This window comes from Bos mutus, chromosome 19, assembly GCF_027580195.1.
Source record: "Bos mutus isolate GX-2022 chromosome 19, NWIPB_WYAK_1.1, whole genome shotgun sequence".
NCBI lineage: Eukaryota > Metazoa > Chordata > Mammalia > Artiodactyla > Bovidae > Bos > Bos mutus.
In genome coordinates, this window is record NC_091635.1 from 4,462,501 (window position 1) to 4,489,644 (window position 27,144).

General features: G+C 52.2%; 1 protein-coding gene across 2 annotated transcripts; it reads left to right on the forward strand.

The window, feature by feature from the left end:
• Positions 1–21,406: 21,406 nt before the first annotated feature.
• On the forward strand, positions 21,407–26,658 carry SOX9 (SRY-box transcription factor 9). Of its 2 annotated transcripts, XM_070388999.1 has the most exons (4): positions 21,407–22,194; positions 23,140–23,393; positions 23,989–24,381; positions 24,416–25,002. In XM_070388999.1, exons 1-4 carry the CDS (start codon positions 21,764–21,766, stop codon positions 24,874–24,876), a joined length of 1,539 nt encoding a protein of 512 aa, XP_070245100.1. In that variant the 5' UTR covers positions 21,407–21,763; the 3' UTR covers positions 24,877–25,002. The 2 variants fall into 2 exon arrangements, with proteins under 2 accessions (XP_070245100.1, XP_070245099.1); XM_070388998.1 differs by having other exon boundaries at positions 23,989–26,658.
• Positions 26,659–27,144: the final 486 nt, after the last annotated feature.

Consider the following 27,144-nt stretch of genomic DNA (forward strand, 5'->3'; position numbering starts at 1 on the left):
CCGTAAAATACCGACTCTCCCTTGCTCTGACAGAGGCGGTGCAGCCAGTTACTTGCTCCAGACTGAGAGGGAGGGTCCAGGATGTAAACAGAGCTTGCACGCAAGACTCCGTGTGTTATCAACATATCACGTTCAGGTTCCTGCCAACCTCACAGCAGGCACATAACTCTGTATTACGTAATGTGGAGAGCAGCAAGATTCTGGGAAAAGAGGTTTTTTATTCCTTAGAACCTATCTTCCACCTTGGGCAGATGCCTTCTAAGTCACACCAAGTGACTCTCAGGAGCTGAGTCCCCAGAAAAGAGGCTCAGGGCTCCAGGCCACTGCTGGTCCTTCTTGCTGCTAGACAATGCTGACTCCCAGGCTCCCCTTGCCTTCTGCGTGAACCGCACCTCGCCTGCACCGGCCCTGTTTCTTCCCTATGTTCCATTAGTGCTAGTGTCGGTCGCTCAGTCGTGTCTGACTCTTTGCGGCCCCCTGGACTGTAGCCCACCGGGCTCCTCTGTCCATGGGATTCTCCAAGCAAGAATACCGCATCAGGTTGCCATTTCCTTCTCCAGGAGATCCTCCTGACCCGGGGGTCAGAGCCAGGTCTCCTACATTGCAAGTGGATTTCTTATTGTCTGAGCCACCAGGAAACTGCATTATGAACATTTCAAATATCCAGAAAATTTGAAAGAGTCACCCAGTAACAACCCCCGAGGAGCGTTTTTAAATTATGACCCTTCTCCTATGTGGCTCTTGTATTCCCATTCTTTTCCCCAAGCCACTTTTTTCAAGAGACTTGTTACGGAAAGCCTATGCCATGGGAAAGCAGTGCTCTGTGGTTGTTCAAGTTGTCCTTCAGGGCTTCTGGCCATCCTCTTTCAGAAAGGAGAAGAACCCAGGTTACACACAGGGCTGGGTTTGGATCGCAACACTTCCTCTTAGCAGCTCCGTGAAGCTGGTGTCCTTGTTCAGTCACTGAGTCATGTCTGACTCTTTACACCCCCACGGATTACAGCACGCCAGGCTTCCCTGTCAATCACTATTTCCTTGAGTTTGCTCCAATTCATGCCCATCAAGTCGGTGATGCCATCCAACCATCTCAGCCTCTGTCGTCCCCTTCTCCTGCCTTCAATCTTTCCCAGCATCAGGGTCTTTTCCAAAGAGTCAGTTCTTCATATCAGGTGGCCAAAGTACTGGAGCTTCAGCTTCAGCATCAGTCCTTCCAATGAATATTTAGGGTTGAATTCCTTTAGGATTGACTGGTTTGATCTCCTTGCTGTCCAAGGGACCCTCAAGAGTTTCTTCAGATGTGTTATTTTGTTGCTCTGAACATCAGCTCACCTTCAATTTATGATGAGCAGAGAGCTCGCCCAATTAAGCTATGCCGAGCATTTATTAGACGCAGAGAACTTCCCCACATGACATCCGCCAGCTCAGATCCTCACAGTGGCCTCATGAGGAGAGGAGCCCTAGCGTTCCTCCTGTGGTAGAGAACGAGGCTGGACACGCAGGTCCTCCACCTCTGGGTGCTCGTGTACAACCAGCCATCATGAGCATGGCATATGCAGTCCGGTGTTTTTACTCACGGTGGCTTTTCAGTGAATAATTCAAGGATTCGTATTAGAAGTAGTCATATTTTTAGAAAGTGTCTTCGACATTGCCAACAATGAGTACTTCTCACTGCCCTGGATTCCTACTTATTGTGGTTATTTAGTTGCTCACTTACATCTGACTCTTTTTTGACCCCATGGACTGTAGGCTCCATGGACCCCAGGCTCCTCTATCCATAGGACTTCCCAGACAAGAATACTGGAGGGAGTTGCCATTTCTTTCTCCAGGAGATCTTCCTGACCCAGGGATCGAACTCAGATCTTCTGCATTGGAAGGCAGATTCTTTACCCTTGAGCCACCTGGGAAGCCTCTGGAGTCCTATATTCTGTTCTTTAAAGAGCTAAGGCCATTACTAGAGCAAATGGCTCTAGTAATTTTTTTTTTTACATGCTGTCCTTTATCTATATATAGAAATCTCACAGCCAGCAAGGCAACTCACACATAAAAGATTTTCCAAATAAATAAACCCAATCCCTACTAAGTTTTGGTATCAATTTCAGACTCAATAGTTTTGTAAAGTTTTACATATATTACCAACTGCTGCAAATCCAAGATATTAAACAGACACTTAATGTATAAAAATGTGGTTGGTCCTTACCATCTGTCTAAAGTTGGCTGTCAAGTGTTAAATTTGCAAACACAAATTTAACCAAGGATGCCACCCCCAAACGGAGGGCTCCTTGGAGAGCTGTTTTCTGTCTAGAGGCATAGATCTCTCTGCGCAGAAGTGCTCTGAGTGCTTGGATGTTAAATTCAGAAAACTGGGCAGTGCAGTTGTAATAGGAACTAGAGGCTGTTCAGACATCGCAGTTAGGTGATGGCACCCCGTATCAGACAAACAGAATTCAGACTCCAGCACTGGTGAAGGTGTATCTTTTGTTGGCTGGATCATCTTTTTTTTTTTTTAAATGATGGAAATCTATCAAGTCTAAACTCTGTCCATATGCCCTTCTGTAAACATGACTATTTACATTGTGGAAATATTTCCAGACCGGCTCATCCCTCATCTGTTCAGCCCAGCGATATTTTCCATGGTGGCTGCCATATAAATTTGAAACCCTAAGAGTTCTGGGGCTCTTGCCCCAGGGATGATCAGCACTCCTCTGTTTCTAGGGTGAGGTACCGGATGCCTTAAGCATGGATTAATGGACTGCCATCTTTCAGGCCAAAAAAAAAGCTCTTGACAGTTCCCAACCCTTCTCCTCCTTCTAAGCATCTTTGAACACAACCCTAACCCAACTCCCCCATGAAGGAGCATGCCAGAGATCACTAAGGTCAGTCTTCTGGCCTTGGGAGAAGCAAAAAAGAGTGAGTGAATGCTAACTTTTGATGAAGAACCACCTATGAGTGAGAGATACAACTGAAGCCCAGAGATGTGATATAGCTTTTCTAAAATCATGGAGCTGGGACTTCCTTGGCAGTCCAGTGGTTAAGACTTTGCCTTCCGACACAGAGGGTGAGAGTTCCATCCCTGGCGGAGGAGCTAAGATTCCAACATGCCTCATGGCCAATAAATCAAAACACAAAACAGAAGCAATAGCATAACAAATTCAATAAAGACTTAAAAAATGGTCCATATCAAAAAAATCTCTTAAAAAAATCACAGAGCACGTTGATCAAACAGAAAAAGAGAAAGAGAAAGAATTTATGATTTCTGAGTCAGGAGTACTGCTGTGCAAGAGAAGGAGAAGTATGGCATCCCTCATAGGTGGGATCTAAAAAAAAATAATACAGTGAACTTATAGAACAGAGACAGACTCACACACTTAGACAGTAAGCATATGAGTGTGTGTGCAGGGGCGAGGATGTAGGGGAGGCTGGTTAGGAAGTTTTGGATGGACATACACAGAGGACAGAGGGCGAGATGGTTGGATGGCATCGCCGACTCAATGGACATGAGTTTGAGCAAGCTCCAGGAGATGGTGAAGGACAGGGAAGCCTGGCGTGCTGCAGCCCATGGGGTTGCAAAGAGCCAGACACAACTGGGCGACTGACAGCAATGACAACTATTTAAAATGGATCCCCAACAAGGACCTACCGTACAGCTCAGGGGACTCTGCTCAATGTTACGGGGCAGCCTGGTAGGGCAGGGAGTTTGGGGGAGAACGGATACACGTATGTGTATGGCTGAGTCCCTTCACTGCCCACCTGAGGCTATCATGACGTTGTTAATCAGCTATACCCCAATACAAAATGAAAAGCTTTTTTTTTAAGAATACTGCTGTGGATTAAATAAGGAATCACACCCATCTGCACAAGTCCAGAGACTCGAGAACTGAAACAAATCCTCGCAGAACAAGCGTTTCATAAACAACCGGAAGCACCCTAACGACACCGTCTTTCTGAACGAGAAGCGGTTTCAGATATACCCGGACAGGGCACTGCTGACGAACCTGATACATTTCACATCCAGAGAAAAATAAAAGGCGGGCGCGAAGGGTGGGGGCAGAAATCATCTTCTGAGTCTTCGCCATTCATAGTTGAAGAAGATAAGTTAGAGTTTGGATAAGAGATATCCAGCCCATGAGAGAGACCAAGAGCCACAGGACAGATGGACATGTTCAGGACGAAAAGGCCCACTAACCGACCCAACAGTGAAATGCTCCAAAAGCAGAGTCAAAAGCAACTCCAGAGGTACATGTGCATCCACAGGACTCCTGCAAGGATCTAAAGAGAAGGGGAAGGAGTGAGCGGGGTGGGGAGGAGGGATGATGCGAGGTGGCAGCGTCTCTCGGGAGCCTGCACGCATTCATGGGAGCTCTATTTCAGGACTCGAGTTGGGAAGGGACGCTCATGCCAAGACATCTGGTCACAGTCGACCTTCCTGGGGCCACGGACGCTCGCCGCCAGCAGCTGACATGTCATCGCAGAGACGCAGTCAAGGCTGGGCGAGAGGAGGCGATGGTTTCAGGTGGGCTGGCGGGGCAGCCTTGCGGACTGCCGTGTTTTCTAAGCTACCCACAGAACGACGCGGAGCCAAATGTTCTGCAGGCCGGGCCAGACTTTCCGACCCCACCTTGGGGGTCTGCCAGCGTTCGCTGGCTCGCTCCCCACCGTCAAGCCTTCTTGTGAAATGACTGGTGCTTCCTGCTTCCCGTCGCACCCCAGACCCAGACACGCCACCCCTGCCTGGGTTGCCGCCCTACGGTCTCGTGAGAGGGAGCCAAGGGGCTCTTGAGGACACAGGAGCCCCTGTTCAGATGAGGACCAAAAAAAGAAAACAAGAGCCAGGCCATCTCCGTCCCTGCTTCCCAGTTTTCTTGGAGCCCTTTTTCTGCTCCCCGCTCCCCACCCCTTACTCGTGGTCTCTTCCCCCTGGCTGCAATTCAGCACCACATTCCAGCTTCTCTGGGTCCCCAGCTTCCCAGCGACAAGGCCACGGGGATGTTCAGAGAGGCTGGCTCTGAGAACGTCTCATCTCCGTAGACCTGTCTACCCACCTCCCACCTGTCTCCAGAGAAGCAGCCAACATTCCTTCGGTCCCACAGAGAAAGGGTGTGACTTCGATTACTCAATGAAACCTCGGAGCCAGCCTCTTATGCCCCCAAAACAATAGCGTTATATTTTTCTTGGACTTCCTCCGTTTTGTTTGGTTTCTCCTTTGATTAGCAGAAAGAACTCTTCTCCCGCCCGCTCTTTTCGTGTTGTTGTTGTTCAAACGCACCAGCACAGTCCTCCTGCTAGGATCCCAACCCCCTCCAGGCTCGAGAAGGTAAAGCCCTGGATGGTGAACTCGAGTGACGTCAACGAGCTTGAGAAACGCCATCCGTTTCTCCCGGGCTTTCTCACACGTGGGAATGTCTCTTGGGAGCCTGCAGCCCATCTCAGATCTGTTTGTCTTGGATGCTAATCCCGGGACGCTGGGTGAGGTGTTAGTCAGACTGACCTTTCCGGTTTTCTGAGTCAGTGAAGTTAGTGCTAAGTGTTGGAAATGAAAATCCGTGTGTGGGGCAGGCCGAGGGAGTCAGGAAGGTGGGGACAAGGAGGTGAAGGCGGAGGCTGACCCTCTGGTTTGGGTTGAAAGAAACAAACACAACCCTCTCTGTGCAATCAAGCCCATCCTCATCAAAAGAGATTCTGATCATCTGGGATGAAGCTCATATTACAAAGAGTCTTGTATGGACTTGACCTCTGTCTATATACACACACACACTGCCTCTGAAAAGGCTACCATAAGGCTTAAGTCTCAAGGGAGCTTCCATCCATCCCCAAACAACCCAATCTCCTGGTATTCGGGGAATTTTCTATTTAGTTGTCCACTGAGCTCTGGAGGTCTGTTGGGTTACAAGAGATATGTACAGAGCATCTTACCTCTCGCTAGGCTGGGGCATTTAGATCACCCACCAATTCCACCCCCGGCTCCTCTATCACGCAAAAAGATCTAATGGAATAACAATGCTAATAATGCCAGCTGTTTGGTTTGGAACAGCTTTTTAAACCCAGCTCTTACCTCAGAGGTCAAAATCCCTAGTAAGCTCAAGTGGAAGCAGCTTCCTCCCATGTGTAAATAGACAGCTGCTGAGAAGTCGCTCTTTAACACGGGGAGCTCAGCTCGGTGCGCTGAGATGACCTGGAGGGTGAGATGCTGGAGGCTGGAGAGGGACGGGACAGGTGTATAATTACGGCTGACTTGCGTTGTTGTACGGCAGAAACCAGCACAACACGGTGAAGAAAATTTCCTCCAATTAAAAACAAATTAAAAAAGAAAAAATATCTATGGAAACTCAGACAAGTTCTCATTTAACACGAGAAAGCAGCCTCCTCGAGAAGCAAAGTGTTTCTCAGAAGGTCACACCACGTATTCACAGAAACACAGTGTTCACAGTGGTCTTGGATCCAGAACTATTTACTGAGACCTATACGGGGGTTGCATTGTGTTGGCAAAAATTAGGGTTTTTTTTAATGTTTTTTGGGTTTTTGGCTGCAACGCATGTGGGATCCTAGCTCCCTGACCAGAGGTTGAACCCGCACACCCCACATTGGAAGGTGAAGTCTTAACCACTGCACCGCCAGGGAAGTCCCCAAAATTAGTTCTGAGGTGTAACCTCCTGTGCTGACCACCTGGTTAAGCTTTGTTGCCTCTGAATCTTCAGAACTCTCCTATTTCACAAATCATCAATAAGATTTTTACTCCTCCCTCAGTAGTTCCAGCGCACGCTCGGGACTTCTTTCACGAAAACACATCAAGCAGAGCAGGTGCAATTCTTTTCAACAAATATCTGTTGAGCACCGATTACCTTCAAGGCATTTGCTCAAATCAGATTAAAAAAAAAAAAAAAAAAACTGAATGCGTTTGTGAAAGCAAACCATCCCTACCATTCTGTTTTCTAAAATTCAGCAACTCCTTACATTTTTTCCTACAATTCAGTTCTCAAGAAGAGAAAACGTGATCACAAAAGGAAAGAAATTACCCCCATTTTGTTTTCTCAAAGAACACGCATACACGGACACACGGACTCACAGACACGCTCGCACATCCGTATGAAATAATGACTTGTCCAGTAAATCTCCCTTGATGTCATGGACAGAAATACACTGGGCCTGTCGAAGTCTACACTTTTTTTTCTTTTTTAAGGCTCCACAGGGGGAAAAAAGAGAGAGAGAGAGAGAGAAGGGAAAACCCACCAGGAGCCTAAAGGAGTCAGATCTCTTTCTATACTGCCAGGTAATTGTTAGCAGAAATCTGCTATAATAACAGGCCATTTTACAGGAATGCTAATTCCATTCTCTCCTGCTCAGAGAAGATCCAGGGTCCGCCTCTGTTCCTAACCTGGGCAGTGTGGAGAAAATACCAATACCTTCTTTCAGCCATGGTGGGCATCGGCAAGCGAGGGCTCCTGCCATCCCAGGTAAGAGCTGGCAGGAGAGGTGACTGCCACCAAGGGGAGGCTGGAGTCAGATCCTGGGTGGGGGAGGATCAGTCAGGAGACCCCAGGGAAGAGGACCAGCCTCCTGGGAGGCAGTGGGGTTTGAGGGTGTTGCGGGCAGCGGTCGGGGGGCAGGTAGGAAGAAGGTGCCTTGCTTTCAGAAACTTAGAAAAAGGCTCTCCACGCCTCGGTGCGGATGCCAAGCCTCCACAGTGGCCGCACCTCCGCTCTCTTCAGAAAGGGCTCCCTGCTGACGGTCTGTTTGCAGTCTGGGACTGTTTTATGTTTTATACCACTGGTTCCTTCTTCCAAGAGTCTGAGGTTTAGGATTTGGGTGAGCTTGAGGGTTAGCTTTTCTTTCTTTCTCTCTCTCCTCTTTTTTTTTTTTTTTTTTATTCCTCTACCTTTTGATTCACAGTTTCCAATACACAAAGCACTTTATACCATCCATGGAAACCTTCGTGGCCACAGACTTAGAAAAAGACTGACGAGTGTCCGACCCAGGCGGTGAAGGCAGAGGGCAGTGTCCAAGTATGTGGCACAGATGTGTTACTTTAAAAAAAAAATCAGGTTCCCAAAGTGGCATTTCTTTGCGAAAAACTGGACAGGCAAGGGCGTCAGCTGAGAAATCAGCACAGCCTCCACGATGGGTGAAGACTTGAAGTTGCCCTTGAGTGGGTCCATTTGGGAAGCTGTGTGGCACTGAGCTAGACCTCTCTTTAGACACTTGGGAAGTGTTTCTGGAATGAACATGCACTGATTTTTTAAAGGGCTCTGTGTCGCTGTTAGGACATACTGGATGCCTCCTGGAGACAGGAGTCATAACATTTGAGTTTGTCATTGTTCTTGTCCCCACTAGATCCCCTGGCTGCCCTGAGAATGATCTGAGCTCAGGAAACATCGCAAAAAATGTGCAACTAAACTAACTGAGCTTTGTCTTTCTCTCGAAGTCTTCTGCACCCGTTCTGTACCCTCTCTGGAGACAGTCCTGTGCAATCACTTTTACCCACCTTCTCATTTATCCCCACCTTCTCATTTTTCCCCAACCAATTATACAGAAATAGTTGCCTATAATTGGTTAGATAGCATCACCGACTCAATGAACACGAATTTGAGCAAAGCCTGGGAGATAGTGGAGGACAGAGGAGCCTGTCGTGCTGCAGTCCATGGGGTCGCAAAGAGTCAGACACGACTTAGTGACTGAACAACAATGATAAATTGCCAGAAATGAAGGCTGAGCCCAGCTGGTTTCTAATCTGGCTGCTCAGGAGACCAGCTAGAAACAGTGGAAAGGACAACAAGATGCTCAGGGAATCTCCGCTCCAAGTCTCCGGAGCATCTGTCCAGCCCTCGCTTCTGAAAGCAAGCATCAGCTTCCTCTTTCCTCAAACCAGCATCACAACCTTTTCCCCACAGGCTGTACACGACTGAGTCTTAAACACCAGTGTCTGCTGCACAGATGAAACGTGTTCGCATACAGACCAAGTTTGAACCAGAGGATTCTAATCTTGATTCCTCCCCAAAAGATGAGTTCTCCGCAGACAGAGAGTACCAGCGGGAAGTGAGATAGACCAGCAGGTTATCGAATCGGCCATGTTTTATGCAAAATGCAAGAAAAGACACTGAGAAGCAGAAATCCCAGCAGCCCTTTTCGCTCCAAACCATTCTCCTCCTCCGACAGCCTTGCTTCAGAACCTTCATTCCCAAATCTGGATTGCCTAGCAAACACAGAGCCTAAAGGAAATAAGGCAAGTCTAAAAAGAAACAAGACACTGGGTACAAGGTCCCCCAATGGAGAACAGAGGTGACGCTGGCATAGCCCAGCTGGTCTTTGCAGTAAATGAGTTTTTGAGAAATTTTATTTATTTTTATTATTTATTTTGGCTGCATCGAGTCTCCACTGCAAGATCCAGTTCCCTGACCAGGGATGGAACCCAGGCCTCCTGCATTGGGAGCAGAGAGTCTCGGCCACTGGACTCCCAGGGAAGTTACCATAAGTGGTTTTTACATAGTAAGCATCCCAGGGTTGGTGCTTTGTTTTGTTTTGTTTTCTTGTTTTACTGTTGTTGTTAGTGTGGGTTTTTACCACTTGACTCTTAGAGCTGTAAAAGTCTGGACAAGTGAATTAACTCTCAGCCTCAGCTTTCTCATCTACTAAATGGGAGAAGGAAGAAACACCGACAAAGGTTTTTTTGAGGCGATGTGGGTGATTTATCCAATCTGCCCTTAACAGATTGCCAAGCACATGGTGAAGGGCTCTGTAACATCTCTTATTAATAAATGACCTAATGGAGGCAACTCCCCGGTGTTCAGTGTTCGGGACTCCCTGTTTCCACTGCAGGAGACATAGGTTTGAGCCTCGGTAGTAGAACTAAGAGTCTACATGCCATATGGCCAAAAAAAAAACATGACCCAATGGAGCAAAATGAAAAGAAAGGGGACAGGACAATGACACGGGTCCTGCTCCTCCAGAATGATGAGGACTGTTCTAGGATGAGAGGGACGGTGACCCCTGCGTCTGCTCAGTGGAATAAAACGATTTTGAAAACCTGGACAAGCCTGAATCAAGGTGTAAAACGGCCGCCACCCAACCCACAGAAGAAAGAAACCCCAACACACATCAGAGTAAAAAGGACGGCTGTGAAATAAAGTCAGCCAAGGCACCGCTTCTGCCAACCCGGAGATATTCTCATGCAAAGGAGACAAAGAGGAGGAAAGGCACATCAGAGGTGCCTGGCTCAAGTCACACTGTGTCCTCTGCTCCTCGGAGACAAAGGCTGCCAAACTCTGATTAGGGGACAAGGGAGAAGATAAGAGCAGAGACATGCTTCCCAAAAGAGTGGACGCCCAGTTCTTCGCGTGACCCAAGAAGAGAGCCAGAGCCCCGGGAGAGCTCCCAGAGAACAGTGAGAGCGTGGGGGAGCGGGCTGCCTGGCCCAGCCTGCCCGCTGGCCTTGGAGCCACAGTTCCGTGCAGACAGTAGCATGTGGGGTTCTGCGTGTGCCCGGCGTGCCGGGGAGGCACACGGGGAGCTGGCAACGCGGGATCCAGTGATCTGCCTCTCCCATTAACCATGCGGCCTTGGGCAAGGCACAGGCTTTTTGCGGGGCTTCTGTTTCTGCCCATGAAAAAGCAGAGAGGGTAATTTCTCCCCCTCCCAGCCTCCCAGAGACGTCCACGGAATAGAGCTGATGAGTGGATGTAAGGGGCACTTCAAAAGCAGAAGCAGGAAGCAGCGGCAAGGAATATTCGTTAGTGATGAAGTTATTTTTCAGTAATAGTTGAGAAGGCACAAGACCATTTGCTTCAGAATAATGTGTGTGTGTGTGTGTGTGTGTGTGTGTGTGTGTACGTGTGTGTACGCCTGGGAGAAACAGAGACGGAGAGGGTAAGGCGTGTACCCCCAGGATTCCTGTACACAGTTAGTGATTCCTCGTGTGTGAATGGGCTTCTGGAGGAACCTGCAAAGCTGGGCTGGGTGAGTCCATGGAGTTGCTAATTTGGGGGGATGGGGTGAAAGAGACCACAGTGAGGATGGAAGTGTACACTTGTCCTGGACTGAGCAGGGGCTATACAGGCCCCAGACACACTCGGCCTGTCCCCATCGGGGTCCCCGTATTTCCTACATGGGGGACCTCCCACTGGCTGGAAGAGAGTGTCCACCCACTGACCCTTGAATGCATCGCCCCGCCCACCTAGCAATAAGTTTCACCCAGGGGAAGCAAAAAGCTGTGGCACTTTGACATTTACTAACTAAATAAATACCTGCTGGAATTAACTCCACCCACCCCACCCAGGAGCCAGGGCCTAAGTTTCCCCAAAGCTCAGGTTTCTCTCCTCCTCCTGTTGCTCCCTGTCCTCTATCTCTCCTTCTTCCTCCAGAGAAATCACAGTTTGGAATTAGGGGCAGAGGTGGAGATGGGAGATTCTGTTTTTCAAGTGCCTTTGTTTGGGCAGAAAGTAGGATGTTGGGTCCAAATATCACTGCAAGAGAAATCCAAGTTCCCAGACACCGTACGTCTGTGTATGCACACTTGCATTCTCTCTTGCCCTTTAAATCCACCCCCCTCCAAAGAGAAGTAGGGGAAGGGTTTGTGCTGCTGGTGCTCTGGGGACTGCAGTCCCCCGGGCGTATGGGAGTGATTAGCTTACAGATTTCAGGTAGCTCCAGCCACACGTGCAACCCACATGACACCCCTAATTCCAGACCAGCTCTCCTTCTCCAAACAAACAGCAGCACCATTTGCAGAGGAAAGAAAATGCCTTTCTTAGGAGACCCACAGAGGAAAGCCAGGTCGGAATTGTCTGCTCTGCTCTGGACAACCCCCTCGCCCAACCCAGCCCACTGTTCATTCAAGAGGCAGCCACACCGAGGCTTATCCGTGAAAAGGCTGTGCCTTGTGCTTAGAAAAGCAAGCAAGAAAACCAGGAAGAGAAAAATGTTTATTATCCTTGTATATTTGGGTAGCAGGGTCCACGGGGGTTAGAGGCTTCTGATCTGTTAATAATGATTTCAGTTCATGGTTTGATTGTTTTCTCAGAACCTGTAAATCCAGGCTTGAAATGTACAAAGATTGCAATCTAAAAGTTTTACATCCATCACTCCAAAAATTCTCCAAAGGCATGTCTCCAAAACCCTTTCCTATGAGAAAGAAGTCAGAGGGTAGGAAATTCAAGAGAGGATTCCAGAACAAGAACAGACTTCCTGGAAAGTGACACAGACAGACATCTAGGGGACATGTTTTGACACACATAAAGATATCTCATCCAAATAGCCAAGGTGTCCTGCCATGGCCCGCGCTGGAATCTACCATTAGACATTCATTGCTGTGGCTAAATTTTGTCCTCATTCTCTAAATGAAGGTTTACTCAGCAGAGTCTTTGTGGAGTCCAGACTGAAGATTCAAAAAGGATAACACTCTGTACTACTCCTCAAGGAGATCACAGTTAATGGTTCACATATCCACACCAAGGACAAATGAGAACACCAAGAGACAAGACCAAGATATTATTAAAAAGAGATAAGAGCAAATATCCATTCCTGGGAAGACATCAAGTCTTCACCGGCGGTTAGTATGTAGCCTGGATCTCTATCGCCTACTAAAGTCTGGCTACCTCTGAGACTAAGAATATACTAAGCATACAGTCATTCACTCCATAGTCTGAATAAGGCTCACATTTTCCCCAAGACAGCAGTGGATGAGGGCAGCTTTCATCTGAGAGAGATACCCTTCCCTGAAACGGGAGAGGCACACTGCCAGAGAGGGCTGGGAGGAAGGCTCCCCTGTCCCTGAGAAAAGACACTCAAGAAGATGAGGAGTAAGCCAACACGTAACCCAGGAAGGCTGGGGCAGTTCAACACACGAGTCACTGAGAAACAGCCAAACAACGAGAACAAGACTTGAGGAGGAAAAAAAAAAGACTTGAGGAGTCAGGACCACTCTCAAGAATCAGCAAGTGAAGACACATGAACAATTCTTTCTAAGGAAATTCCTAGGAAGCATTGCTTGGAATCTTTTTGAAGAGCCAAGTCCCAGAAGAGAATCTAGGGACTTGGCTGGAAGGCCAGTGGTTGAGACTTCACCTTCCAGGGCAGTGGGTGTGGGTTCGCTCCCTGGTTGGGGAACTAAGAGCCCACATGTGTGTGCTCAGTCACGTCCAACTCTTTGCAACTCCACTGACTGTAGCCCTCCAGGCTCCCCTGTCCACAGAATCTTCCGGGCAAGAATACTGGAGTGGGTTGCCATTTCCTCCTCCAGGGAATCTTCCCGACCCAGGAAGCGAACCCAAGACTCTTGCATCTCCTGCCTTAGCAGGCAGACTCTTTACCAAGTGCACCCACCAGGGAGGCCCCAGATCCCACACGCTTTGCAGCCAGTTAAAAAACCAAAACAAAACATTAAAAAAAAAAAAAAACAGAAGCAATACTGTAACAAATTCAATAGAGACTTTACAAATGGTCAACATTAAAAAAAAAAAAAAACTTTTTTAAAAAAGAGAGAGAACCTAGTCTTTCCTCTGAACCCATTCTTAAGCCTCAAAAGCAACCTCACCATCACTTCCTGGTTCGTTTGACTGAAAATCAAAGTGCCCTTTGCAGGAGTGGGCCGGGGCAGCCTGAGAACAAAGGGAGATGCAGGTGACGATTTGTGTCATCCTCTGCCTAACCCGTCCAGTCCTCTTGACTGATACCAACCTAAGACTTGGCTGTAGCAGTTATCAGGCCTCGCAGAGCTGAGGGATTGAGCTTAGAGGCAAATCCCACCCCCCGCACATATTGCTCTGAAACCTCGCTTTCCCCAGACCTCAGTTCCTGGAGGGGAGTCAGAATCAAGAGAGCCTCCTTGGTGCCAGGAAAATAGAAAGCAATTAGTGACTTTTGCTTTAGGCAGAATCTAAAGGGGAAAAAGAAAACTTGGAGCCTCACTGAACTCCACCTCCCTGGGCCTCTCCGGAACCACAACGTTCAGCCCACTCAGCGTTTGGCCCATGCCACTCTCTCCTCCCCCAGAAGATTTCTCTGCTCCTGGAAAATCATCTGGAAATTGTCATCACCACTGTGCTGGCTGGCAGATGTCCCCCAAAGAGGGAATGAAGCGTACCACACACTACAAGGCATTTCTGGGCTTGGACTAAGAAAGTGGCAGCGGGGAGTAGCCCAGGCGCAGAAGAGCACAGCATCAGTGGGGACAGGAGCCGGAGGTGGGCTCTGCGGGAAGAGGAGAGAGAGCAATGCGGGTCTGACTCTGAGCCGGGAGCTTGGGACACTTCTCCCTTCTCCCTTGTCTTCCCCTCGGCACATGGATGCAGCAGCAAGGAGGGTACTCAGTTCCCTGTGCTCTTTCAGGACAAGAAGAAGGGAATCCAGGGCAGAGGCTGAGAGGGAAGGTCTCAGAAGGTAGTGAACCCAGAGGGCAAAGCAGCAGAGAACAGGCAGAATTCAGAGGCTGATGGACGCCAGATCAAGTGACGGTAACAGCCAGGGTCTCAGTCTTGTCCCCTTTGGACGTTCAGGCACACAGTAGGAACTTCAAGCCACGTCCGCTGAACTGATTGATGAGGGGAGCTGAGGATGATTAAAGGTGGGCCAGCTGGGACTGAGGCAACAGGCAGGAGGACAGGGAAGGGAGGGTGACGGAGGGGACAGGCTGTCCCCACCGTGCTGTGTGTCCTGGCCCCAGAACTGCGCCCCACCTGCCGGAGGCCTGGAGACAACACTCAGGCCTGTGGGCCTTGTTCCTGCACAGCCTCCAGGAGTCACCCACACCTCAGCCACATGCGGAACAAGCAGCACCCGGTCAGCTGCCCAGGACCCCGTACGCGTTTAGCACAGCTGTGCGGGAGTGCGTGGGAAGTCGCTTCAGTTGTGTCTGACTCTGTGCGACTCCCATGGACTGTAGCCCACCAGGTTCCTCTGTCCATGGGATTCTCCAGGCAAGAACACTGAAGTGGGTTGCCATTTCCTTCTCCATTAGTACGGCTGAGGTTCAGACAAAAGCTGGGTTTGGGGCTTCCTCACAGGCCAAGCCTCTGGGGGCAGCAAGACTGGGCAGGAGAGCAGATCCTGGAGGCAGGGGGGTGAATGCCAGCCTACAGCATCTGAGCCAGGACCACCCGCCCTGCCTCCCTCTCCTCCAGGAGCCAGAATCTTCCCGCCATCAGACTCCACTTTTCTTCTAGCTCCTGAGGACAACCTGCCAAGTGTGGGATGCCTCCTCCACTCCCAGAAAGTGAGCCCTTAAGGAAAAGGCCCCTCCACGTAGGGCTCTCTGAGTCTACTGGTCCCTTTTGAAGAAAAGTGAGTGCCTCGATGCTCGCATCTCTAGCGAGCCTGCCCCTAAGTTATCCGGGAAAGTGCTGTGTGTTGCTGCCTTGCGTGCAGATGTGAAGGGGATGCGGCTAAAAAGACAGCCCTCTTCTGCCAACGAAGCTGACAGCTTTGTGAGCTTTAGGGGGACCAGGAGGAAACTAGTTTCTGCAACCACTCCTGCCTTGTCCAGGCTGTCGGCCTTCTCTTACGTTTCCTCCAACCTGGAATTTGGGGGAGCGGCAGGTTCTAGCTTGAGGAATCACTGTGACAGAAACACCTGCACTCGCCCATTATATGTAAACACGTGTTGTCCTAAAAGACAGCATCACTGACACCGTGAGATGTGTCTGGGTCTCAATAATGTAAAGGAGGGGCCACAAAAAGAAAAAAAAAGAAAGAAAAAAACCAACAAAAACAAAAAGAAAACCCGTTCCTCTCATCTAAGGCAGATCAAATTTCACATTCATTAAAAAAAAACAAAAACGTGGGGGGTGGATTTAAGAGTTTATTTACTCCTTTTACACCAGTGAAAGGGCCTTGGGAGAAAATTGTCGTAAGAGAAGTGGGGGTGGAAAAGAACGAAACTGTTTTCTCAAAACGCCTCATCTGCCTATTGGAAGCTGGGAAAGAGAGGACAGAGAGACAGCCCTTGCCTCTCCCTTGAACCCAAACCCCCAGAGGCAATGCGGTCATAATGCTGCCGGCCTCCTCTGCCTGCTTGCAGACAGCCTGTGCACCAAGAAATTAATCTGAGATAAACAATGACAAGGCAGGAAGCCCAGTGCATCTCCGGGTTCCCTGTGGCCCCCACTTGATGACACCCCGGGGCTGTTTAAGCAGGGGGCTCTCGGTCCGCCCACCCTGTGAATTTTTCTGCGATGTCACAGCACTGAGAACCGCCAGCGTTGAGATGTCACTCCAGGATAACCAGAAAGTTGGGGACTGACTTCATGGCTTTGGCCTTCCCAGGGCCCTAGGGTGGAAGGCGCTCTGGCAGCTGCCTGAGCTAGACCAGAGGGCTGGCGACCCAGCTTGATCGTCTGCCCAGGAGCCCGGCTCAGGCCACTCAGCATCAGCATCGCATCGCAAGAAGCCTTGGCCCCTCGAACCTACGGGTTCCAGAAACCAGGGCAGTGCAACGTGCCCCAGGCATCCGGTCCTGCTGAGATAGAAAAGGATTGCGAGAAAGACACAAGATTACTTGTCTTAAATTCTGGCAGTCACCTTTGGAATTGTATAATAATACCATTTCGCTTTTTTTCTAGGTTGGATGGAGACAGCCCCTCCCCCTGCCCCATTCATGCAGATCAGAAATAATCTGATGTCCCAGCTACGAGGACATCTCAGAGGCAGCAGCTGGGTAGAGGCCCTGCAGAGTGAGATGCAGTCCTCATTCTAGAGCTCCAGGTCCCCTTGGGAAACTGTTCAAAACTCCTGAGAATCTCAGCTCTTTTCTGTTAGTTCTTTCCCCGGAACTAAAGACACCCTAAACTGAAAAGGGACCCCAGGGGAGGCAGGTGGGACTCTGTGACCTACAGGGAAAACACTCGGAGAAGTGAGCGCCCTGACCCCTGCGGAGTCCAGGGCAAAGGAGGCACCGCTGCGTCCAGCGCTGGTTTTATTTGTATTTTTAAATCAGCAAGGCAAAAGCACTTTCAGCTGAAAATGCCCCAGAGATTTTTTTTTTTAAGAGGGAAATTATGGAGGGACAAACACACACACACACACACAGAGTCCTAGGAAGTTCCCCGCGGGCCATCCTAGAGAAGCCCAGAGGGAATCCACACGATGCCCGTCTCCCTGGTACCTTGACTAAAAACAGATATTTTCGAAAAAGGAAGGTTAAAAAAAGACAGCGAGCCAGCACACTCCCTTTGGAAGCAAAGTCCCTCTGGGGCCACGGCCGGGACGTCCCCACTGCCAGCTCTCCCCTCCTCTCCACCTCGGACTCTCAGCCAGTCCCGGACTAGCCAGCTCGCCCAGTCTCTCTTGCCTTGGCTAGATCCCCGCGCCCCCGGGGCGCCGAGCGGGTTTGCAACCTCCGCTGCCCCCAGGGCGGGCCGCGTCAACCGGAGCAGGGGGACGGGTTCCTGCCTCCTTCCTGAGACACTTCCCGTTCACCGCACCCCGCTTTCTCTGCGAAAACGGGGGGCGGGGAGAAAACTGAAATGCCCCCTCTCGGCCTGCAGTTTTAGGGGCGCCGGGATGCTCCAATCTTGGGCGACACAGATCGGATGACCTCCCCGAGCAGGGCGCCCGTTTGGGGAGAAACGTACAGGGACACACACACAGGCGAGGGCGTTTTGGGGACGTGCTGCCGGGAGGTCTGGAGGCCTGCGAGGTGCAAAGGTCACTTTCTCTGGCCGGTCCCCAGACATTCACTGCGCCCCGACGAAGCAGCCTGGGACTTCCCTTTTCCCTTCTGCTATGGCCGCGCAGCCCGGCGCTTGTCCTGAGACAAGCTTACCTGCGGCTCCTTTGCAAAGAGAACTGGAGTCCCAGGCGAACTGGGGAGACGGGCAGGCCGGCTCGGGCCCCGGTAAAACCGTGCTAAAAACGAGGATCCGCAGGCCGCTCAGGGAGGGCGCCAGGGCCTGAGGGTCCCGCCAGGGGCTGGGCTCTTTAACCTCAAGGGAACCCGGCCAGGGATGTTCGCGGAGAGCAGGGGCATCCCTCGTCCACGGCCCTTCTACAGAAAACACTGCCCGGGGCTGAGAGACGCGGGAGACGCAGCCGCTCGCATCCCCACCAGTTAGGTGATTTCCCCCCACCCCCCCAGGACCTGCCTGCCTGCAGAAAACGGTTTGGACACAGTCCTCACTTTGGCCAAGGAATTTTAGAGAGGGAGGTCGCTGTCCTTAGTTCCCCCCCCACCCCACACCCCGCAGTCAAAAGGGAGCCCCCTCCGCCCACACGGCCCAACCCCACCGGAGACTGAGGGGCCCAGCCGCCCCAGGAGCGCGGAACTCGCTCCGCGCCAGCTACGCTGGGCTCCTGCCTGGCTCCCGCGTAGACGCGGAGGGGGACCGGCCGCCCGAGCTGGGGAAATTGAGCCCGGCGCCGGCCCCGGACGCCGAGAGAGCAGGAGGTGGGGCGTATCCCAGATCTCGGTTCCCCGAGGGTTACGCTCGCACCGGGAGCCTAGGCTCCAGGCCGCAGAGCTCGCAGCGTTGCCTCCCTCGCGGGCGGGACTCGAATGCGCACCTTGTATTGGGGCAGTGCGGCCCAGCGCTCGCCCCTCTGCTCGGTCTGCGCGACCCTGGTCTCCTTCAGCAACCCCCGCCCCCTCCCCCGCCCCAGACTGTTCAGCTCCCGGCAGAACGCTCTAGCTCAAACTGGGTCGACAGCCTCAGTTTCCCCATCTGCAACCGGAATATTGTGAACGGGTTTCTTTCCCTCGGGTTCCCTCTGACTCAAGTGCTCTGGTCGGGGGCTGCAAGCCTTCTTCCTTGGGCAGCTCAGGGAGGTCAACCTGCAACTCGGGGAGAGTCACACCCCCGAGCGAACCGAGTCCGCGCATGGAGGCGGGTGGGGGCGGGGGGTTGGCACCCACTGGAGCCACCTGCAGAGAGGCAAAACCGCCGCCCCCACTGACTGATCCACGATGCCCACGCGCCAGAATCGGCCTGGTCCTGGCACTCCGAGACGCTTGGCACCTTGGAGCTGGGGGTCCTTGCGGTCTGTGTTTCCCTTCTGGGCAGAACAGAAACTTCAGGCATCTCAAACGCTACCCCCACCCCTTCCCTACAGACGACACATCTCCCAATTCCCCTCGCTGGGCTGCCCAGAGGTGGACCTGCATGAGAGGACATATCGGATAGGAATTCCTGCAGAGAGAAATCTCTGCAGCGGGGCAGCCTTGACTGAGTGAAACACATCACCCCCTACCACCACCATCTAAGTTTTCCTGCAGTTTCTGAGAGTTAAGACAGTTTCTGGGCTTTTGGCGCCCTCTCTGGATGCAGCTAAAAATTGCAGCTCGTTTTTAAAGTCAACTGATTGTTTATCCTAAGTTTTCAAAAAGATACAAAAATATTGGTATGGAACAAACAGAAAGGAGATACAGATCTATAGCTTACAATTTTAAATTCTATGCATTACATAGCTCCTATTACATTACCACATTAAAAAATATTTTTAAATGTACGTATTTGACAAATATTTAGTGAAATATTACCAAAAAAAAAAAAGTCACAGTCGTCTTCATTGCCTTCATGCCAGTAAACATGGGAATTACAATAAAATGCAACTAAATACAGATGGCCGGGCTAAAGCGTCTGCCCGAAGTTCTGGTCTCTGAGTCCCCTCTTGGGTCAGGTGTCTTTCAAATTGTACTAACAACTGCCCCCTCCCTAGGACACAGATATCAGTCCCTACTAAGCGGGGCTTTTTCTCCTAAGAAAGGACGGAGTTGTTCTTATACTTTCCCAGCGTATTCACGCGGCCAGGAATACAAGGCTGTTGTACCTTGTCTCTTAAACGGGTAAACAAGCTATAGAGTACCAGACACATCCACTTGTAAGTTACATTCGTTTAAAAAAGTAAATAGTGTTTCACAGTTCTGTAACTGGCTACCTTCTGAAGAGTTCCATTTCCTTAGCAAATGTCCACCTCTTCAGAAGAAATGGAAATGTCAGAGAAAAAAAATTCTCCAAGGAAAACATTCTTTGAAATCTTGCACTAATGTCCGCAGTTTGCAAATTAGAAATGAGAAGCCTTTGCTCTGAAGAGGGATGATTCACCGTGACAATAATTTAATTCGGAGCCGAACACTGGCGAAAGCCAGAAGGGGAAGGGGCAAGGTATTTAAAAGTGAGTTTTCCGCCGTTGTGCGTTTATTTGTGATTCTCAACACACGGAACCCGCAGGCGGCTAAGATTTTTCTTCCCTCTCAAAACACAGAGCCAACTAAGCAGTTCGTGTAAACACAAAAGTTGCGCTCAAATCACACTTGAAATACATCAGCAACACCCCCACACCCCTGGCCAGAACTTCCGAATGTCTGCAAGTCAGAGAGGATACGACTAAAGTCCAGGACCGCAGGCGCTTCAGCGCTCCAGGTGTTTTTGTAGGGGTGGCGGGGAAGGTGAAAGCAGGCAAGAAGCACGACTCCACCAAAATGGAGTGTTTTGTCTGCGGTGGTACCCATTTGTTTTGGCTTTTTCAAACCCAGTGACGGGCCTCGGCCTCCAGGCCCAGCACAGCCCCGTTCGCCAAGTTCGGTTTCTGAAAGCCAGAGCAGTAAGCGAACTCTCTCCAGGGGTAACTCTGCTCAAGTTCTGATTCGGCCAGAGGTGAAGGGCAGAACCTCGGGATGGTCTCCCTGTCGCTGAGGCGCGCGGCGGGGTGCGGGCTGAGGGGAGCCGGGGGCTGGAGAAGAACTAAGTCAGAGTTCAAGGTCGGAGAAGCGCCGGCCGGCTCCCGCTAGTGCGCGGGGCTCTGGCGTCTCTGCGGCCGCCGGCGCGCGCGGGGCACTTCGCTGTGGTTTTCATTGATTCTCTTTGCACCGAGCGCAGCCGAGTCCCGACCAGCCGCACGGGCTCCGGCGAACCAGAGCATGTTCATCTATTTATACGGATTATTACAGAGGAACGGCGGACGTTGAGTCACCAAAACATTTGCTTCAAAAGACAATTTCTAAGCACTTTTGGAGGAGGCAGGCTCCAGGAGCGGAAACTGGGCTAGGATTTAAGGAAGGAGCGACAGCTTTTCGAATACTGCAAACCCAGTTAAGTCCCCGGGACCGCGGAGAAAACTGAACAGAAATGCTTGTGGGTGGGGACAAATCTTAGTACACACACACACACACACACACACGCACGCACGCAAAGTTTCGCGCAGAGACGGCACCGAATTTTGATATTAAGAGAGGACGGCAAACTTACACACTTGGAAGTCCCGGGTCCCCCGCCTTCCCCGGTGCACCCCCCCAATCCCCCGCGGGACCAGAGGCTGCGATCGCCTCCCCGCTCCTCCCCTCTCCTCTCGTCACCCTGCCCAGCGCCACAGTCCTCCCCCCCCCCCTAAATCGGGCCCAATCAGCTGCCTGCCAACCCCTCAAATGCCGCGCCGTGATTGGCCCTTGTATTTATTAAAGAGCCGCTGGACTGGGAGTTGGAGAGCGCAGAGCGGAGATTGAAACTGACCTGGAACTTCAGTGGCGCCGAGACTTGCCAGTTTCACTCCAGGAACTTTTCTTTGCAGGAGGGAGGAGAGAAGGGGTGCGATCGCCCCCGCTTTCTGCTCTCTCTTCCCCTCCTCCTCCTCTCCAATTCGCCTTCCCCTACTTGGAGCGGGCAGCTGCGGGCTGGCCCCCGCGCGCCTTCCTAAACCCTCGCTCCTGCGGCCGAGTGACGCGCCAGGCTCCCCGGGAGCTGCTCGCCCCGCGCCCGGGCCGCCGAGGGGAGAGGAGCCCGCGCCTCGAGTGCCCGAGCCGCCGCGGCTTCTCGCCTTTCCCGGCCAGCCGCCCCCTGCCCCGGGCCTGCGTATGAATCTCCTGGACCCCTTCATGAAGATGACCGACGAGCAGGAGAAGGGCCTGTCCGCCGCCCCCAGCCCCACCATGTCCGAGGACTCTGCGGGCTCGCCCTGCCCTTCGGGCTCCGGCTCCGACACCGAGAACACGCGGCCCCAGGAGAACACGTTCCCCAAGGGCGAGCCGGACCTGAAGAAGGAGAGCGAGGAGGACAAGTTCCCCGTGTGCATCCGCGAGGCCGTCAGCCAGGTGCTCAAGGGCTACGACTGGACGCTGGTGCCCATGCCGGTGCGCGTCAACGGCTCGAGCAAGAACAAGCCGCACGTCAAGCGGCCCATGAACGCCTTCATGGTGTGGGCGCAGGCGGCGCGCAGGAAGCTGGCCGACCAGTACCCGCACCTGCACAACGCCGAGCTCAGCAAGACTCTGGGCAAGCTCTGGAGGTAGGGCGGGCGGGCGCGGCGGGGTGGGCTCCGCGGCGGCGGGGGGCTCTGGCCCCGACGGTCTCTCCGCGCCCCGCCTCCCCGCGGGAGGGGGTCGCCGGTCCCCCTGCAGGCTCGGGGCGTGGGGCACGGGGCGGGGGACAGGGAGGGTTGGCGGAGCGGGGTGCGGGGACGAGGTGTCACTTGGCTGAGAGTTTGACCGAGTTCTTGGACTGCTCTTGGGGACAGGGGGGAGGGGTAGGTGGGGCGGGGAGGATGGGGGGGCACGTCGCAGAGGGGAGGACACTTGCGAGGGGACGCGGTGGGACCCGGCTGCCAGCCTTATCTCCCGCCCCCGGCTGTGAAGGTCAATCCCAAGTGGGGGCCGCGGTGGCAATGGAAGTGTGCCGCCCCCTCCCTCGACCTGCGCTCTCCCTTCGCCCACCGGGATGGGATGCGGGGTGGGGGTGCAAACCAAGGCCCGAGGGTCCCTGGGCAGGAAGCGCACTTGGGGGGTGGCGGTTGGAAGCTGCTGCAAATAGGTGGGTGCGGTGTGTGTGTTAGCGGGCGGCGTTGGTGCGGGGGCGGGGGGGGTGTCGGCAGGAGCGGCTCCTTGCAGATTAAGTGGTTTTTAAGAAAATGTTCAGAGGGTGTTGCGGACGGAAGTATGAATCCAGTAGCAAAGGCCGGGAGAGCGGGAGCTATTTTCATCCGCAGGGTTTCCAAAATAGAAGAGAAGGGGAGAGGGCGGGGCGGGGAGGGACGCTCAGGTCGCACCAGGAGGACGAAGTTTTGCGGTTCTTGTTTTTCAAAGAAAAGCGGTGAGCTGCAGTCGCGTCTGGCAGGCAGGGAGGCGGGAGGGAGGCGAGGGTCAGTGTTCGAGGATGCCGCGGGGTGGGGGTCGCCTCCGGGTCTCACCGACCTGCTAGCTCAGCCCCTCTCTCTTTCTCCCCGCGCCGCCCCCAGACTGCTGAACGAGAGCGAGAAGCGGCCGTTCGTGGAGGAGGCGGAGCGGCTGCGCGTGCAGCACAAGAAGGACCACCCGGACTACAAGTACCAGCCGCGCCGGAGGAAGTCGGTGAAGAACGGCCAGGCCGAGGCCGAGGAGGCCCCGGAGCAGACGCACATCTCGCCCAACGCCATCTTCAAGGCGCTGCAGGCCGACTCGCCGCACTCCTCCTCCGGCATGAGCGAGGTGCACTCCCCCGGCGAGCACTCGGGTGAGCCCCGCCCCCACGCGGCACCCTCCCCCCGGCCCCCAGACACCCGGGAGGCTCTGCTTAGGGACCAGGCGCTCCCCGGGGAGGGAGACAAACTAAGCCCTGCGCCCATCTGCCCAGTTCTCGCCTCCCTGCCCAGGACCCCAGGGCCCCGCGAAGTCCCTGGACACGCACAACACCCCCCCTAATCCTTGCATCCTAACAGATTAATCTTTATTGCAAGGCAAAATGCCTGTACAACTTTACCGGGCTTCTCCCCTTTTCCCTGTGGTCCCCCGCCCCAAAAGCACACACAGGGCTTTTCTACCAGTAGCAATGTGGTCTTCCGGACCCTCCGGGGCCTCGGACCCTCCCCTGATAAAAGGGGGCTGCCGAGTGTGTACCCGCGGGTTAATCATTCGACGCCTTATCTCGGGCGCAGCGCGCCTACCTTGCGGATGCAGGGAGGGAGGGTGAGTAGGTGCGCCGCCCCCCCCCCACCCGAGACCGGAGCTTCACCTCCCCGCCCCCCACCCCCCCAGCCTCCCCGGGACCCGAGCCTCCGCGGAGCCTTGGTTGATGGCCCTGTGCTTCTCCTTCTTTCACCGCCCCGCAGGGCAATCCCAGGGTCCGCCGACGCCCCCCACCACCCCCAAAACCGACGTGCAGCCGGGCAAGGCCGACCTGAAGCGCGAGGGGCGCCCCCTGCCAGAGGGGGGCCGGCAGCCCCCCATCGACTTCCGCGACGTGGACATCGGCGAGCTGAGCAGCGACGTCATCTCCAACATGGAGACCTTCGACGTCCACGAGTTCGACCAGTACCTGCCGCCCAACGGGCACCCGGGGGTGCCGGCCACGCACGGCCAGGTCACCTACACGGGCAGCTACGGCGTGAGCAGCACCGCGGCCAGCCCGGCAGGCGCGGGCCACGTGTGGATGTCCAAGCAGCAGGCGCCGCCGCCGCCGCCCCCGCAGCAGCCGCCGCCGCCGCCGCCGCAGCCGGCCCGCCGCAGGCGCCCCCGCAGCCGCCGCCCGCGCCGCAGGCCGCCCCGCCGCAGCCCGCCCGCCGCAGGCGCCCCCGCAGCAGCAGCCGCCGCCGCCGCCGCCGGCGCACGCGCTGGGCGCGCTGGGCAGCGAGCCGGGCCCCGCGCAGCGAACGCACATCAAGACGGAGCAGCTGAGCCCGAGCCACTACAGCGAGCCGCAGCAGCACTCGCCGCAGCAGATCGCCTACAGCCCCTTCAGCCTCCCGCACTACGGCCCCTCCTACCCGCCCATCACGCGCGCGCAGTACGACTACAACGACCCCCAGAACTCGGGCGCCTACTACAGCCACGCGGCGGGCCAGGGCTCCGGCCTCTACTCCACCTTCAGCTACATGAGCCCGGCGCAGCGGCCCATGTACACGCCCATCGCCGACACCTCGGGGGTGCCCTCCATCCCCCAGACCCACAGCCCGCAGCACTGGGAACAGCCGGTCTACACACAGCTCACCAGACCCTGAGAAGAGCTCGCACGGGGCGGGGGCCCACGATGCTGGCCGTGATGATCGCAGAAGGAACCCAAGAAACAAACGCGCGACCCTTTGGACATTTTTTTTTTCCTTCTCTCTCTCTCTCGTTTTTTTTTTTTTTTTAATTTTTTTTTATTTTTAAGACAACGTTACGCTGAAGGCGACTCGGACGCAGATTCCCAAGACACTAAACGTTGAGCTATCCAGACGCATCACCGCCTTGTCGTTAGACCGGTGGCCAGCCCACTCTTGGCTAGAATGGACCGGCGGAACCGACGCCGAAACTGGACTGGAAACCTTCAAAGCGAGCGTGGAGGACGATGGAGAGTCTCTCATGTGACCCATTTGCTCAGTTCTCTCTGCCTGTTTGGACTTCGTAATTATTTTTAGCAGTAATTAAAGAAAAAGAAAGTCCTCTGTGAGGAATATTCTCTATTTTAAATATTTTTTAGTATGTACTGTGTATGATTCATTACCATTTTGAGGGGATTTATACATATTTTTAGATAAAAAGAATTAAATGCTCTTATTTTTCCAACAGCTAAAAACTACTTTAGTTTGAACAGCGTGCCCTAGCTTTTCTTGCAGCCAGAGTATTTTTGTACAGATTTGCTTTCTCTTACAAACAAACGAACGAAAAAGAAAAAAAAAAAAAAAGGATGTGTGTTATATTAACCTGCAAAAGCCGCAGATTTGTGTTACTGGGCAGTTTGGGGGGGTGAGCTTTGCTTAACTCCTCAGGCTTTCCAATTCAAGGAGAAGTTGCCTTAGAAAGAAAAATCAAGGCCTTATTTTGCAAAGACAGAAGTAAACAATAGTCTAGAGACTATTGCGTGAGCATCTGGTAAGCTTTATCATATATATGTTTTTTAAACAAAAAAAAAAAAGCCACCTTAAAGCCTTAAAACCATGCTGCTGGAAAATCTTTGCCCCCTCTTTTAGTGCATTTCTTCCTGTATTTGCTTGTTCGCCACAATCTTAAGCAGCAGAAGGCAAGCAAAGGAGACGAAATCTGTCTGGGGAATGCTTCAGCAGCCAATAAGTACCCCAGCACACTGCCCCCTGGCCGCCTGCCCCGGCCGTGTGGAACACAGATGCTAAGAGTCCTCTCACTAACATCACCTGTGCCTCTCTGAACACCAGCAGTTAACCTTCAAGACATTCCACGTGCTAAAATTATTTATTTTGTAAGGAGAGGTTTTAATGAAAAACAACGGAAAAAAAAAAAACTCCCTCTTTTTTTTATTTTTTGAATTTACCTTCCTTAAAATAGGTTATTGCAGCCGTCCTCAAAGGGTATGGTCATCTGTTGTTAAATTATGTCCTTAACTGTAACCAGTTTTTTTTTTAATTTATCTCTTTAATCTTTTTTTTTTTATTAAAAGTTTCTTTGGATTCCTTGTCCTAGATTTGTATAAATGCCTTTTTTGTCTGTCTTTTTTTTTTTTTCCTTTCCTCTTTGTTGTTTTGTTGAAAACAAACTGGAAACTTGTTTCTCTTTTTGTACACATGAGAGTTTGCAGATGTAGTGTATCACTGAGTCATGTGCAGTGTTTTCTGCCACAGATCTTCGGGCTGTCTAAGCTGTGTGTGTTGGGACACGAACAATGCAAGCATGTGTCATCCGCGTTCCCCTGCGTGTCTCCTGGAGAGAGAGAGGAACAGGGGAGCAGGGTCAGCCCACTGACAAACTTTAATTCCTAATTACTTCTGTGGCTGGAGAGTTTGAGGATTGCTTTTTAAAAAAGACAGCAAACTTTTTTTTTTTTTTTTTATTTAAAAAGATATATTAACAGTTTTAGAAGTCAGTAGAATAAAATCTTAAGGCACTCTTATAATATGGCATCTTTCCATTTCTGTATAAAAGCAGATCTTTTTTTAAAAACAATATTTCTGTAACTTAAGAAACCTGGCATTTAAATCATATTTTGTCTTTAGGTAAGGTTTGGTTTGTGTTTGTGTTTTGTTTGTTTTGCTTGTTCCCCCCATAAACCCTTTTGTTTTTCTCTGTGAAACTTACCTTTCCTTTTTCTCTTCCTTCCTTTTTTTTTTGTATATTATTGTTTACAATAAATATACATTGCATTAAAAAGAAAATGGCCTATGGACTTATTCATTTGGTTGTCCTGTTAAAAGGATGATTTGAAGAATTGGGGCCCCAAAGAAATGGTGGCATCCTGATCATTGTGATGTTTGCGGGGGTTATGTGTACTTTTAGCAGTCCTAAAAATCTGCTAAAGACTGTGTCCCCAAAAATCA